Raw genomic sequence first — 14,209 nt, forward strand, 5'->3', positions numbered from 1 at the left:
ACACTGTTTTGCCAACACGATCAATTTTGTCCTCCTCATCCTCTTTTTGTCCTCCTCATCCTCTTTTGCAGCCTTCTCCATCATTCCTTTGCCGACCCTTCCTTCCCTCATACGACTCCCTCTCTTTCCCTCTGCTCATTCTTCTGACCGTTCCCTCCTGTCCTGCCGCTGCCGGCCAGGTGCCTGCCCTCACCCTGCCCTGGCTCGGCCACCCTCCGCCATGCCTCGAGCCCCGCTTCTCTGCGGTGCAGGTTTAAGCTCTAGGCAGAGCTCTCGCTCGCGGAGCTTGCGGCACGGTCTCCGGCTCTCACCGGTTTACTTCCACTCCTGTAACACAGAGGTTTTATCCTCTGTGACATTTCTAAGTTTAAGCTTTTGTGCTGTTCATGAAACAAACGACCAGGCACGTACGAAAGGCTGTTTAGCCGCGAAGGTTTACCTTTCTCCACCTCAAGGCCTGCTGTTTCATAAACATCATCATTAACTGCTGCTGTGTAGGTAAGCGCACCTGCTGAGACACACAGCGGGCAGCCCCAGCCTCACGAGCGGAAACAACAGCTAACGTCGGCAGGAAAGACTGACGCGCCGGGGAGCCAGGCCGGGAGCGCCCCGGCCGCCGCCGCCCCTCACGGAACGCGCCGCGCGCAGGCAGGCGGCCACGCGCAGGCAGGCGGCCCCGCGCGCCCCCGCCCGCCAACCGGCGCCCGCGGCGCCCCCTGGCGGCACGCCGCGCTGAGGCGGGGGGCGCCAGGGCGCGTGCGCGGCGCGGACTAAAGGCGCGTCTCGCGAGGCGCCGCCCGCCGCCGCTTCCTGCCCCCAAGATGGCGGCGGCCGCGGACGCCCCGGCGGCGGCTGAGGGACGGTTCCGCACGCGCGACGTGTTGGTGCCCGGCGGCCCGTCCGACTTCGGGTCGCTGCTGCTGTCCGCGCCGGTGCTGGCGGGGCTGGAGGCGGCTGGGTTCCACAGGCCGTCGCCGGTCCAGCTGAAGGCCATCCCGTTGGGGCGCTGCGGCCTGGGTGAGCGGGCGGGCCGGGTGAGGGGCCGGGCGCGGGGCTGGGGGCACCCGGGGGCCTCCGGTGACCTCTGTGGCGGATCTTTCCAGATCTCATCGTGCAGGCCAAGTCTGGCACTGGCAAAACCTGCGTGTTCTCCACCATCGCCCTGGACGCGGTGCTGCTGGAGAGCCCCGCCACGCAGGTGAGCCCCGGCCCCGGGTTGCTGCTGCGCGCTGGCCCGGCCCGCCTTTACCGGTACGGGGAGGGGGGGCATTGCTCTGTGAGGGGGAGTCGCCCTTTTTCTTAGGGAAACTCCGTTGTCGCCTGTGAGACATAGTATTTGAAACCATCACGACTCGACGCTGGGCTTTAATCTTCGGAACCCTTCTGCAGCTTTCACATTTAATCATTGGCCCTTACAGATTCTGATCTTGGCTCCTACACGGGAGATTGCTGTGCAGATTCATGCTGTAATCACAACTATTGGAATAAAAATGGAAGGCTTGGAATGTCATGTCTTCATTGGAGGGACTCCTTTGAACCAGGACAAAATCAGACTAAAGAAGTGCCATATAGCAGTTGGCTCCCCAGGTATGGATGTGCTTCATTGTGCTTCAGATACCGTGTGATACTTCACAGTACCATAACTGGTGCTTTTGAAATCTGGGTTCCTTTTTTTAAAAATAGAGGGTGGTTTTAAAGGCCAGTGCCAGACACATTTAGACCAGGTATTTTTAATCAGACATTATTCTAAATATGCCCTTTTTAAGGCTTATTATTTTTTTTTTTTAAATTACAAAATTAATCATTAGAACCTTTCAATTAATACTTTTCAAGTTTGTTTTACTTTTTTCTTCATATGCAGGTCGAATAAAACAGCTCATAGAGTTGGACTACTTGAATACAGCCAGTATCCGGCTTTTCATTCTTGATGAAGCAGACAAGCTTCTAGAAGAAGGCAGCTTTCAGGAGCAAATCAAGTGAGAAAAACACTTCTCATGCATTTGTCAGTAGATTAGATACATATTTGTTAGTCATTTCCATTTGTTTTCTCGCAGTTGGATTTACTCTTCGCTACCGGCCAATAAACAGATGCTTGCTGTTTCAGCTACTTATCCTGAATCATTAGCTAATGCTTTGACCAGGTACATGAGAGAGCCAACATTTGTGAGGTTGAACCCTACTGATCCAAGTCTTATTGGTAAGTAGAAGTTGGTTTATAGTGATATTGTTATCAACAGATTAAGAAGAGTATACTAAAACCAAAACATGCACTTTTAAAATTTGTGATGCTTCACGATTTCCTTACACAGGTGAGTTGATTAGCTTACGAAGTATTTGTTTCCCATATTGATGTATTTAAAACATCAGCGATGAATGTAACTTTCTTTTTTCTATCAATTCCAAACATATTTCAGCCTTTTAAGAAAAACCTGTCCTGCAGGTTCTTATTTGGCACATGTGTGCTTGTTTAAATTTCAAGTCTCTGTTTCAGCTGCAGTGACACGTGTTGACAGCAGCATAGCACTGTGCATGTTTTCATGCAAACCCTTAATCTCATAGTATTTTTGGTTTCGTGCTCAGGGCTGAAGCAGTATTATAAAATTGTGAATTCCCATCCACTTCCACATAAAACATTTGAGGAGAAAACCCAGCACCTACAGGAGTTGTTCAGCAAGATTCCATTTAATCAAGCCTTAGTCTTCTCAAATTTGCATAGCAGGTAATAAATTTGAAATAATCTGTATAAAGCATGTTCAAAAGCAGTGGTTGTAGTGTCCAGTCAGGGATAAACTTATATAGACTTTCTATAAGGTCTCAAAACAGTATGCAAATTTCAGATCTGAAATACAGCTAGAGGAATGCAGTATGAAATACTGAAAATAAAGGAATGCTTTAGCACGAAGGTACCTTGTGCATTGTTTAGAGTACAGCGAGACCTGATATCCTGTTGTCCTTTTCCATCTGTAAGGTGGCTGTTCTAGATGTAAAGATGAAAGTGACAGTTTTGGAATGTGGTTCTTGGCTGTAAAGAATAGCCTGTTGTTAAGAAATGCACAGGGGTTGTTAGGTCTGCGGTTTTATTTACAGTTTTCATTGTGTATATTCTGTCAGGGCTCAACATCTAGCTGAAATACTAACATCCAGAGGCTTTCCTGCTGAGTGCATTTCAGGTAAGTCCATTCAAAACTTTCTGATTCTATTGAAGTTGTGCAGAAATGTGACCTAAAATAGGAAAATTGACCCTAAATCATGGTTTGCATGGCCTCTGGTTAAATAACTAAGAATAGCATTTGAAACTTCATAGGTCTTTAGGATTTAAATATTAATTAATTTTTACATTGATTAACTTTCCTGTTTTCAGATTTGTTTGAGAGTCATTTTATGAATGTCCAGATGAGTGCATTGGCTTATTTGTAAAGAGAAAGTTTACTTACATTTGCAGGTTGAAGCAGTGTTTCTTTGGAATGCAGATGTTGAATTTAAATCTTTTTTATTTCTAGCTTCTCTGTAAAAAGCTGATAGCTGGCACCTAATGTTTATTAGAAACCTTGAGTTTTTACTTCAATGGTGTTTTCCATGGCTTATATGCTTAAGTAAAATTTGTCTAAGTCAGTGTTGTTCAAGTGGCTTAAGTATCTACATACTGGTTTCTCTTTAAAAACAAGTAAAAGAATTATTTTTGTAATGGATTTCCTGATTTTCAAGTTTTTGTTTGTTTCTTGTTTACTCATTTGGAACTGATGTTTGAGGAAGTTTCTCTCAACCTTATTTCTGATCTCATTACAGTTTTACAAAGCAGTGTTTTCCAGAATTTGAGGGGCATAAAACTGAAGAATGTAATCTGTTTCTAATTTTTGTCTTTCTAGGTAGCATGAATCAAAGTCAACGACTTGATGCTATGGCTAAATTAAAGCAATTCCACTGTAGAGTTCTGATTTCCACGGACTTGGTGAGTTAGTATTTTATAGCATACATGAGTATTGTACATGAAGTTACTTCAGAGAATTAGATTTGACTTGGAATTGAATAGAACATAAATGTACTGATAAAGCATGTGACTTGAGCACTGTGTGCGACTTATTTTCAATTAGAAATTGTTCCCTATTCCTCATCTGGTCAAAAATTTTTAGTTTATGTATTGCTTTGCAGAAGCTTATAGATATTTCAGAGCAGTAGAGTTGTTTGCTTTGGATAGGAGCTATGGGAAGGAACAGTTTGTTTCTCTAGTACAGTATGCTCGCAATAATAACATCCCAAACAGCTTTAAATAGAGCAGTGGTGATGCTTGAGGCACTCTCAGCTTTTTTGTGGCTGATGTGGCTGATTTTTCTCTCTAGTTGATAGTTTGAGGTCCTGTCATGAAAAGATTACTGCTGTCGGGTTGAATTTTTTGATGTTGGGGGAAAAAACATGCTTGCTTGTATTTGATACTTAGAAGGCATGAGAAAAATGATCCCTCATTTTCATGGTCACATGCAATATGCCTGTTCTAGTGTAATGCTGTAAACTGGCTGGAAAATTTTAGGTGCTTTATATGGTGTATTGTAACAACTAAAAGTTACTATATGAGCAGTTACTCCCAAATGTGTTGCATTTATTTAAAGATCTGCTCAGCATATTCACTTACATATCCCCTTCTCTCCTCACTTTCTCAAGACGTCTCGCGGAATTGATGCTGAAAAAGTGAATCTGGTTATCAACCTGGATGTACCTGTAGACTGGGAAACGTACATGCATCGTATTGGCAGAGCTGGGCGCTTTGGTAAAAACAGTCGTGGATTTCTTGAGCTTGCTCTAGCTTCGCTGGCTCTGGTTAGGTAATTACACTTTCTGTTGTCTATCGCAGGAACTTTAGGCTTATCTGTGACGTACTGCTGCCGTGGAGAGGAAGAAAACATGATGATGAAAATTGCTCGGAAATGTAATCTTCAGCTTCTTCCTCTACCAGGTATGCTCTGTCCTATGAATGCAGCTGTTGTTTTGTTGGTTGTTTTCTGTTTATTCAAAGCTTCAGACAAGTCCACAGAAATCTGACATGTATCTTCTCTGCTGAAGTTGCATTAATTTTGGTACAGGTTTTTCATACTCTGCTAATGACTACTTGTGTAACTGCTGCAGTTGTGCGAAGCAATAGAAAATGAACTTAGTGCATGCCTACGGCTAGGGAGAGGAACTCTGCATCCAGCTGTTGTTTAAGCAACTACATAATTACTTGGATTTCCAGAAATCTGGTATTAAGCCTTTCTCAGGCTGTAAGATGCAGTAGAAGAAGTAAGGAAGGAATAATTGAAACAGCAGAAGATATGCTACCCTTGCTTTGCCAGAAGCTGTTCTGCTAGAAATGTAGCAACCTTCTTACATAGTTCTAATTTTTTACCTGGTTAGGTAGGATATGAAAAATAGGTGACAGTAATGCAGTGCTGCTTGTCTCGATCAACTTCTTGATGCTTTCCACGAAGAAAAAGTTCTGGCTATTTGAGCTTTTTCAAGAATTGAAGGGGTCGGTTTGTAGCCCTAACATAACATGTCTTAACATCTTATTTGCGATTTTGCAAAGCTTTACTTTGGTACTCATTTGAGTTCTAGAGGGAAGGATGCACTTAATTGAGTGCCTGCTTGTTTCCCTTTTGTGCAGAGCCTATACCTCCAGGAATGATGGATCAGTTTGAAGATGGGGAGGTAGAAGTCAAACCTGTTATACATACAGGTGCTTCAGTGAATTCTGACACTGTGTGTCTTAGACCAGAGGAACCAGTACTGCAGCCTGTCCAAAACAGTTTTTCAGAGGTACCTCAGCCTCTTTCTAATCTTCCAGGTGATAATTCTTCTGTAGAAAGGCCAAAAAAGGCTCTGAAGCAAAAGCAGATAAAAAAGCGCACAAATTCTGCAAATACAGAAAAAGGTAGCAGAAACCCCCAAACTTCCAGTGGCCGCACAGAACAGCGGAATCAAGTCAAAACTGTCTCCAGAACGGATGGACAGCATAGCACTCAGTGTCCAGATGAGGAAGCCTTAAAAAAAAATCTTCCCAGAATTCCATGCTTGTCTTCTTTCAAAAGCCAACAGAACAATCCCTGGAACTTCTCAGAGTTTGTTGAAGACTATGAGTATTTCATTAAAGAAGGGTTGGAGAGAGAGGTTGAAATTTTAAGAAGCTATTCAGGCCCAGGAGAACAATGCGAGCTCCCCAGAAATGGTGGCGTAGAGTGGAAAGAGGTGGAACATAACACGGAGATGGTAGCCAACGGTGGTGTGTCTGGTGACAGTGATGGGTCGTACAGTTCCAGGGCTTCCTCCAATAATAGGGAAAATAACTCATGCTTTGAAGCATTTTCAGATACACAGGAGAAGAATGCTGTTCCCACAATGCGTCAGGGTCATGCAGGCTTCTGTCCTACACCAGAGAAGCCTCAGGAGCTATCACAAGTCCCAAAGCAAAACCAAGTGAAAAAGAAAGTGCTGAAACAAAACACTAAACAAAAGAAAAACCATTACCATCAATTCCCTAGTCCTTCCACGAGAAAAACTGAAGATGACTGCTCCTGCAGCTCTTGGGATGATGGTGTTCCATATGAGGCTTGGAGTTACAAAAACTACTGGAAATCTTATTATCAGGCGTGGCAAAACTACTATGCTGCAGTGTCTCACTATAGGAAAAGTTACAGGCAGTTTAACTGGATGAATGCCTATCATGTCAACTCAGTCTATCTTCAGGAACTGCTGAAAAGTGGTGATTGATGTAATGACACTGCTGTTACGGATGGGCTGGTTGGTGCCATCAATGGACATTATCTGTGAAAACGTAACTGCTGGTCCACAAGTACATTGACAAACATAAACAGACATTGTTTAAGATTGAAGAAAAATGTTGTCTATTTCATAAGCGAGCTGTGTCTAGGTAAATGTTTTACATGCATTCCAGTGATGGTGTAACAACAAGTTGTTAATAAAAGGAAATGAAAGACAGCTGGATGTTCAGTTGCAATCTTTACAATCCAAAGTAAACAAAGGAAGATAAAAGGCAGCAACTTACATGTAAGAAGTCTCAGTAAGGAGAAAATACAAACCAACCCCAGTTTTATTTGCTTGACTTGTCTTCCATGCGACTTTTGGGTGAAGATGAATTCACCGTAAGACTAAATAGTCTGTTTATAGTTGGACATCATTCCATTTTCTGTAATTCTCTCATTAAACACCAGGCACTGATTATATACTAGTTAAGTGGCAGAGTGAAACCTGCGTCTCAATGCCTGTATTGCTAATTTAAATCCAGTTAATTAACATTGTATAAATAACATATCTATAGCTAGGTGTATGGCAAGCTGTGCAGTAGAGGATGGTTTAATTATGTAGAAAATGCACAGCAATCATAATTGGTCTGTCCCTCTGGGTGCAGCAATATCAGACTTGCTACACTTACAGGAAAGCTTTAATTAGAAATGAAATTACCTATTAGTACTAAAACTCATTGGCATTTCTTGTTTGGCTTGTATTGCTTTGTATGTAACTGTCCTGAAGCAGGAAAAGATGAGAGTACTGGCTGGCTTAGGGTATTGACCCTAGGTTGACTCTGCGCTAATTTTGAAACTTCATCCTCTAGCTTTAGTATGTTTGGGATCATAGGGACGGATTTCTTCAAAGTTCACCATAGTCTGTTCGGGTTTTGTGTGTTGGGTGTGTGTTTGTGTGTTTTTTTTTTCTCCTTGAGCAGAGTAAGGCTGGAAATTTCTTAGTAAAAGCACTGCTTTCTACCTACTATGAACTGTACTTCCAAGGAGACTTGCTTCTTTAATTTGGTGAAATGGATGTCTTCAGGGATGCTTGATTGCTAACCATCAGCAACTTTCAAATTCATTTTGAGAAATACAATACATTTTCACTCAGCTTACATAAATCACTTGCTGCCTGAGGGTTCCATTCTTGCAAAATTCCCTGTACAAATCCTGTGGTGTCTCTGGCAGCACTTTCAAATTTTTTGTGCGGTGGCGGGTCTAAACTTTATACTACACAATTCCGACTCTCTTCACTGTGCAGGAGAATTGTAAGATTGATTTAGCTCATGAGTGGCATAGAAATGTAACACAAGGTGGGCAAGCAAGGACGCTGTCCTGCGTGGGGTGGGTTTGTGGGTTTCCTGTCAGCTGGGGCAGTGGTGGCCCCTGGTGGGTGTCAGCCCTTACTGCAAGAGAGGAAAGGGTTCTGCAAACTCTTTGTTCAGCTCTAATTTGGTGGGTGTTAGAAGTCACCTAATAAGTAACCTTAATTTCTGCTTAAAGAATTTTGAAAATTTTAAATGTGTCTAAGTGACACTTTCTGATATGGTTAAGATCAGATCAGCTGACCCTATCTGCAATATAGAATGCAAGACTTTGGCCTAAAGGGAATTGCAAAAATGAGATTGCCTTTTAAAAGAAAGGCATAAGATATGCTCTTTAAATGTAATAAATACCTACTTCTTAGGAGAAGTATTTTTCTTTCTCTACTTTCTTTTTCCTCTTACTCCCTTTGTGTCACAAATCACCCCAGGGAGGGGGCTCTCCTAGGTTTTGTCTGTGTAGTTTGAGAAGGCGGAGACGATATGATTTTGTTTCCAAGATGAATTTTGTTGTGACTCTTACTGTTCAAAAGGAGGATACTGTAAGAGCTACTCAGCTATCTGCATTATTGCTCTCTCAGTCATGTTGCTGTTTTCATTAATGATAAGAGTTACTAGTTTCATTAAATAAGAGTTGTTAGTATTTAAATGCAACTTGAGTGGCTTAGGCCAACACCCAAAGTTCTCCAAAAGAACCTCCCAGAATTGTTTTAGAAGAAATCTACAGCATCATCTTGGTATTTGTGGCACATACTCTGTTTAATCCAGGTTGGATACATCAGGTACAGCAGTGGCACAAGACTCAATACTGTAAATGGTATACAAGTTTCAACATATGCACTACAATTCCAAAAAAAGACAACAGGAAACTTGGTTCTTCTAGAAAGTTGTTCTCAAATGAAGCTACCTGCAGTTGTATACAGTACATTTGTATCTGTCTTCTGATGTTCGTAAGCAAAGCCCATTTATAGTACGAAAATAGAAAATAATAAGGTTGAGAGCTTCTCATAACATAAAACTCCTAAAGAAAACACCATTGCATTGGAATGCCTTACTGATTTATCAAAAATATACCATCACACGCATTTTGTAAGATACTTCATTGGTCCGAGGAGCAAATGGGAGCTCCCAGTCATAGTTGCGACAGAACGGAGAAGAGCATTTGATATAGTTGTTAACTTCTCACCCAGACAGCTGTGTGACTTCTGTGACTAGCACTAGTTTAAATCAAAATGAAAAGAAACACGTGCACGCATATACACACAAAGTAACAGACTATTGACTGAGAACAAAACTCAGGAAGGAATTTTCACAAGCTCTTTGTCACCTGGTCTTTTGACTGATCCACCTGAAGTTTTTCTGGCACAGTTTTTGCATTCTGAACGTAAGTAGCAGTACTTTTCTGGTATGCTTTCTCAGAGTTCTCTATGGTATCTTGTAGGTGTTCATGAATTGAGCTTCACTTATTGAAAGAGGAGGTATTAAATTCTATACAGCTTGTATAATTGGCAAAGAGAGGTGAAATGACTTCTTCGAGGTCACTTAGTGATTCATCAAGACAAACAGGAGTAGAACATAGGTTCCTGATGCTAACTCTCCTAGCTCTAATCAATGTGCATGCTGCCTTCTGTTTGCTTTTAAAGTTTTAGAAAGATAAAACCACTATGAAGAGTGTTTATAGCATCATTAATGTGAAGCCTAAAAACTTGAGCTCTGAAGTCATATATCTAGTGCAGCTGCTTAAAGTGTTGGAGAAAAAAAAAAGTGATTTTTCAAAAAAATCAATTAAGATATATTTGATTGGTAAATTATGTGGAAAATTCACCTAATTCTGAAAGCAGAATAAATTCTTCAGTTCAAAGCTGCTGATGTTCGCAAGCCATCCATAAATGCTGACTTTGTAACTCCGCCATAGGAAAAAATTACAGGATCCAAGGGATGTTTGCAACCCATAAATTAAATGCGATTTTTAATATGCTGCATTTGCTCTACAATATGTGTAAAACACAACATGTTTACAACCTCTTTACTTAAAAAAGCAAAATACTTGAAGAAACATTGCTTTCTTTAGCTGGTATTAATCTGATTTTTATGCACATCCCTTAAGCTGTCTAAACTAGAATGATAAATGCTGGTTCGCAGTACTTGTATATCATCAACTGTTTCAGGTGGAAGAAGTAGCATTGATTCAAATTTAGTAACTGTGAAGAAGGATGTATTTTGAATTACCTATTAATTTTATTCCACACTAAAGCTGTGTGTGTTATTTAGTTTACCTTTTCCCCAGTTCACTTTTAACAATGATAATTATTTGACAGACAAAAGTAGTCTCTGGGATAAGAATTTGCTGTAGAAGGTTTTGTATTCCTCTTATGCTTGTAGGCAGCTAACTTGCAATGTGGAAAGGAGAATAATTTAACCTTGTGTGAGGGATTATAATGGCAGCAAGAGAGGAAAAATAAGGAAAGAATTATGGCTGAAGAGCGGGGGAAAATCCTTGACATTGACATCTATTAGTCTGGAATAAGCTCTCCAGGGAAGCGTGGAGTCCTTTCCTTGTAGAATTTTAAATCTAATCTAGAGAAAGCAATGCAATATATTGCAGTGAAGGATTTTGTTCTAGCAGAGGATGGATTACATTTTTTAATTCTTTAATTTTTATGTACCGAGATGTGTTATCTGTGGCCTTTTCTTTATGGGTGCCCTTAAGATTTTTAAGGAAAAGGAAAGTAAAAGGTGGATTTTAGAAAGAGTAGACGGAAGTCAAAGCCTAGATGTGAAAGGTATTTCTAATAATTCTTTGCCAACTGGGTGCAATTCCTTCTATTAGCAGCCCAATGCCAGGTGAGAAGAGAGTAAATCTATTAATAGAATATGCTGAAAATCTGTGAAAATATTTTTCCCTCAGAAAAGGCTTTGGAAAGGAAACAAAATGCTTGGAAAAATGTGTTGCTCCTTTGATATTTTTAATATTGCTTTATGAAAGACTGAAAAAATAATCCCCTTCCACTTGCTTTTTGTACAAACAATCTGTTTTTATCTTTTTTTAATGAACTTTTCTAAAACTATAAAAACTCGTAAGGAATTAGGGGGAGGGGGAAGGCTTTTGAAGTGAACTGCCAATGTATTCTTGACATTTTGTTGAGCAGTCTTGCTAATCAGGCTGGTTTGTACCACTTGCCTTTCAGAAAGGCACCAGGACTAGAACCTACCTATGTTTCTGGATGCATCTCCTCCCAGAGGTAGCCCACACCTGAAGAAGCCCCCTTCCATATGCATCAGGAATGACCAGGACTGCAGGGGTATGTGCTGGTTTTTGTATCCGTATCAATGTATGTGTATGGCCCTGGGCATGCATGGCAGTGGGAAAAGGGAGAGGGATGCTGGTACGGGGCAGTACTGGGCACTGCTGGAGAGAATGGTCCAAATCCTTCAGTTCTGGCCTAGGAATTTTCAGGATTGACTTGGCCTTATCTCAGCAATGGTTTATAAGTTGCTATTTAAAGATTATAAAGAGCCTTCCAGTTCAGTAAAGCTAATTGCTTCCCTTTATTGTAGGAATAAGTGGCTGTAGTGCAGTTCCCATGCTCTTCTGTGCAAATGCTTTCCCTTCTTCCCTGCGTTTCATTTGAAGGATGCTATGTTATGCCCTACCAACCACTGATACAATGGGGATAGGTTCTTGTCTTTCCTGTTTCAATGAATGCATAGTGCTCTCATAATGAGGATGTAGCTGTGTTGGGCAATCCAGGGAGGTTTTGTACAAGCATATTTTCAAATGCTTTCGGAAGCATTACTCAGTCTACTTCAAATCAGTGTATAAAGGGAACTGATGCCTCCATTAAAAATATTTTTAGCCCTGTTCCTCTAAGCTCAGACTTCCTTAATTTTGTCTGTCTTTATCCTCTGAAAGTCTGTGATGAGGTACTGACTGCATGGGGCAGCACCTGCTAAGTTAATGGTAGAAGAGGCAAGCCACATATTTTTGAGCAAGGATAACAATGATTCCTCTTCCGTAGAAGAGAACAAGGGCCATGGCTGACTTGACAATCTGAGCCCAAGCAGCCAGCCAGATACCCCAAGGACTGTCTTTCCTCCTTACTTTTTTTTTCCCCCCTCTTTTTTTTTTTTCAAAAAGCGTTTTGATTGATAGCAATTAAATGCACCAATAGCGCTTTAGACAAGGGCTGCCATGATTGCTATTTACAGATAAAGAAATGGGTGCAGAGAGATGAAGTGGCTTGTTTACCACTTCACAGTAAATCGGGAATAAGAAAGGCAGCACCGAGAATCCATGTTGAGTCCCTGACTGTAATCGTTTACTCCTGCGCATTGGAAGGAACACTATACCCTGTCAGTGCGGTAGCATTTAACCCTCATTCTGTGCCAGTGTAAATGAGGTTGCAAGGTGGTAAGTGGTGGAGAGCAAGGCCTCTGATCTACAAGGGTGAGGGTATTCAGATGGGGAGCAGATGATGACAAGTAATGAAATTAAAGCAAAGGAAAGATTAAATTAAAACATCAGGAAAAACTCAATAATGGTAAGATTAACTGCAGTATAACCTCCTACAGGAAGCAGCAAAGGCAGAGCGTTTTAATCATTTAAAACAGGACTAAACATAGTTTTGGGTAACATATTACAGCACTGGAATAAATGACTATAAGCTGGTGCAGCTACTGAAGGCTTAGCCATAGCCCTAATATTCCTAGAATGTTGTAGGTTTCTAAGGAGGGTATTGAGTTAATGCATCAGCCGTCTGAGTCCACTCTATAGACTAATAGGTTAGAAGTGCTAACAAAGCAGATTGCTAGCTCATATGTTTAAGTCAGCATGTAGATCTATTTATCTATCTATACATGTATGTGTCTGTATTTATTTATATGTGAATGCATGTATATGTATATATAAATATTACATCAGGATAGATTATGACAGATGTTAAAAAAAGTCATCCCTTTGCTGAATCAGCCTCAAACATGCTTTAAGTAGTTCTTTTAACTCTAATGTTGGTAGAATCACTGTTCAGAAACAGGACATTTGAAATGTTTCCTCATTATCTACAAGCTGTTGGGAGCTAAGTGCATCGCTATTCGTGGGTGTGAATAGGGCCTTGAAGGGGCATTTGTGCATGACTACAATAATTAGCCAAATGGTATATGACAAGTGAAAAGGTGGGTGATGTTGTTCCTCACTCTGCCCTTCATGGATCACACCTGTTATGAAAATGGGACTTGAGAAAGGCAGAATGGAAGAAAAAAGTTGCTCTTCTTGGGGGGGCAGGGGGGAAATCAATTCTGTTTCAGGACCATGTATTTACTTACAATAAATCATTCCTAGAAGGGTCTCAGAAAGAGGTGCTAGGACTGACCACAGCTTAGTTAGAAGTATTAGCTTCTTGGCAGTACCACACAGTGTTACTTCGGTTTTAGAAGTGCATGACTTTGCCCAAACTAAGTGTAGAACTGCAAAAAGAAAATGCTGTCTGTACCACACTTTATGGAATGTTTTCCAAACTCTAGTACTGCTCCCCCTTCTCGAGTGGATGCATGCTGTAGATCCTGTGCTGGAACTGGAGAACTAAAATTGCTAACCTAGTCTACCCCCAAAATCAGTGCAACCCAGAAGCCATTGATGAGACAACTGAGCTCTGAGACTGTGAAAAAGCCAAATACCTCTCTGTCCATGCAAGATATTTGGCTCTGGGGTTAATTATTATCAAGTATAGATCCAGACATTATTTGGCTACTATTTACAATGGGTTGTATGTCCAGTGCTAGCAAAGAAATTTATATAGAATTTATATAGAAAACAAAAATAAAAAAGCATGGGCATACATTACAAGAAACCTCTGTTAGACTTATGAACGCTTGATGCAGTTGAGTTCAGTGCTTTCTCATTCTTTGCCATTTGTGTGTACAGTATTAAAAAAGAATCCTACCTTTTTTTTTCTTTTTAAAAATACAGAACTGGTAGTCTAGTCACACTCTTACAAGTAAGTGATAACAAAAATAGAAAGCAGATACCCATGTGGGACTAAAACTACTAAAGCCTGTCTTTTTTTTTTCCACAGATATGTTTTCACAGACAATAATTAGCAGACAAACACACTGTTT

The 14,209-nt window shown here is 41.0% G+C and overlaps 1 protein-coding gene across 1 annotated transcript; it reads left to right on the top strand.

Annotated features, from left to right (window-relative positions):
- The first annotated feature begins 790 nt into the window (after positions 1-790).
- Positions 791-6,962, top strand: DDX20 (DEAD-box helicase 20). The gene is made up of 11 exons (XM_075174391.1): positions 791-1,017; positions 1,104-1,198; positions 1,419-1,587; positions 1,862-1,976; positions 2,055-2,197; positions 2,581-2,719; positions 3,112-3,170; positions 3,867-3,949; positions 4,657-4,762; positions 4,847-4,948; positions 5,636-6,962. Exons 1-11 carry the CDS (start codon positions 822-824, stop codon positions 6,736-6,738), a joined length of 2,310 nt encoding a protein of 769 aa, XP_075030492.1. The 5' UTR covers positions 791-821; the 3' UTR covers positions 6,739-6,962.
- Positions 6,963-14,209: the final 7,247 nt, after the last annotated feature.

Source organism: Calonectris borealis, chromosome 26, assembly GCF_964195595.1.
Source record: "Calonectris borealis chromosome 26, bCalBor7.hap1.2, whole genome shotgun sequence".
NCBI classification, from domain to species: domain Eukaryota; kingdom Metazoa; phylum Chordata; class Aves; order Procellariiformes; family Procellariidae; genus Calonectris; species Calonectris borealis.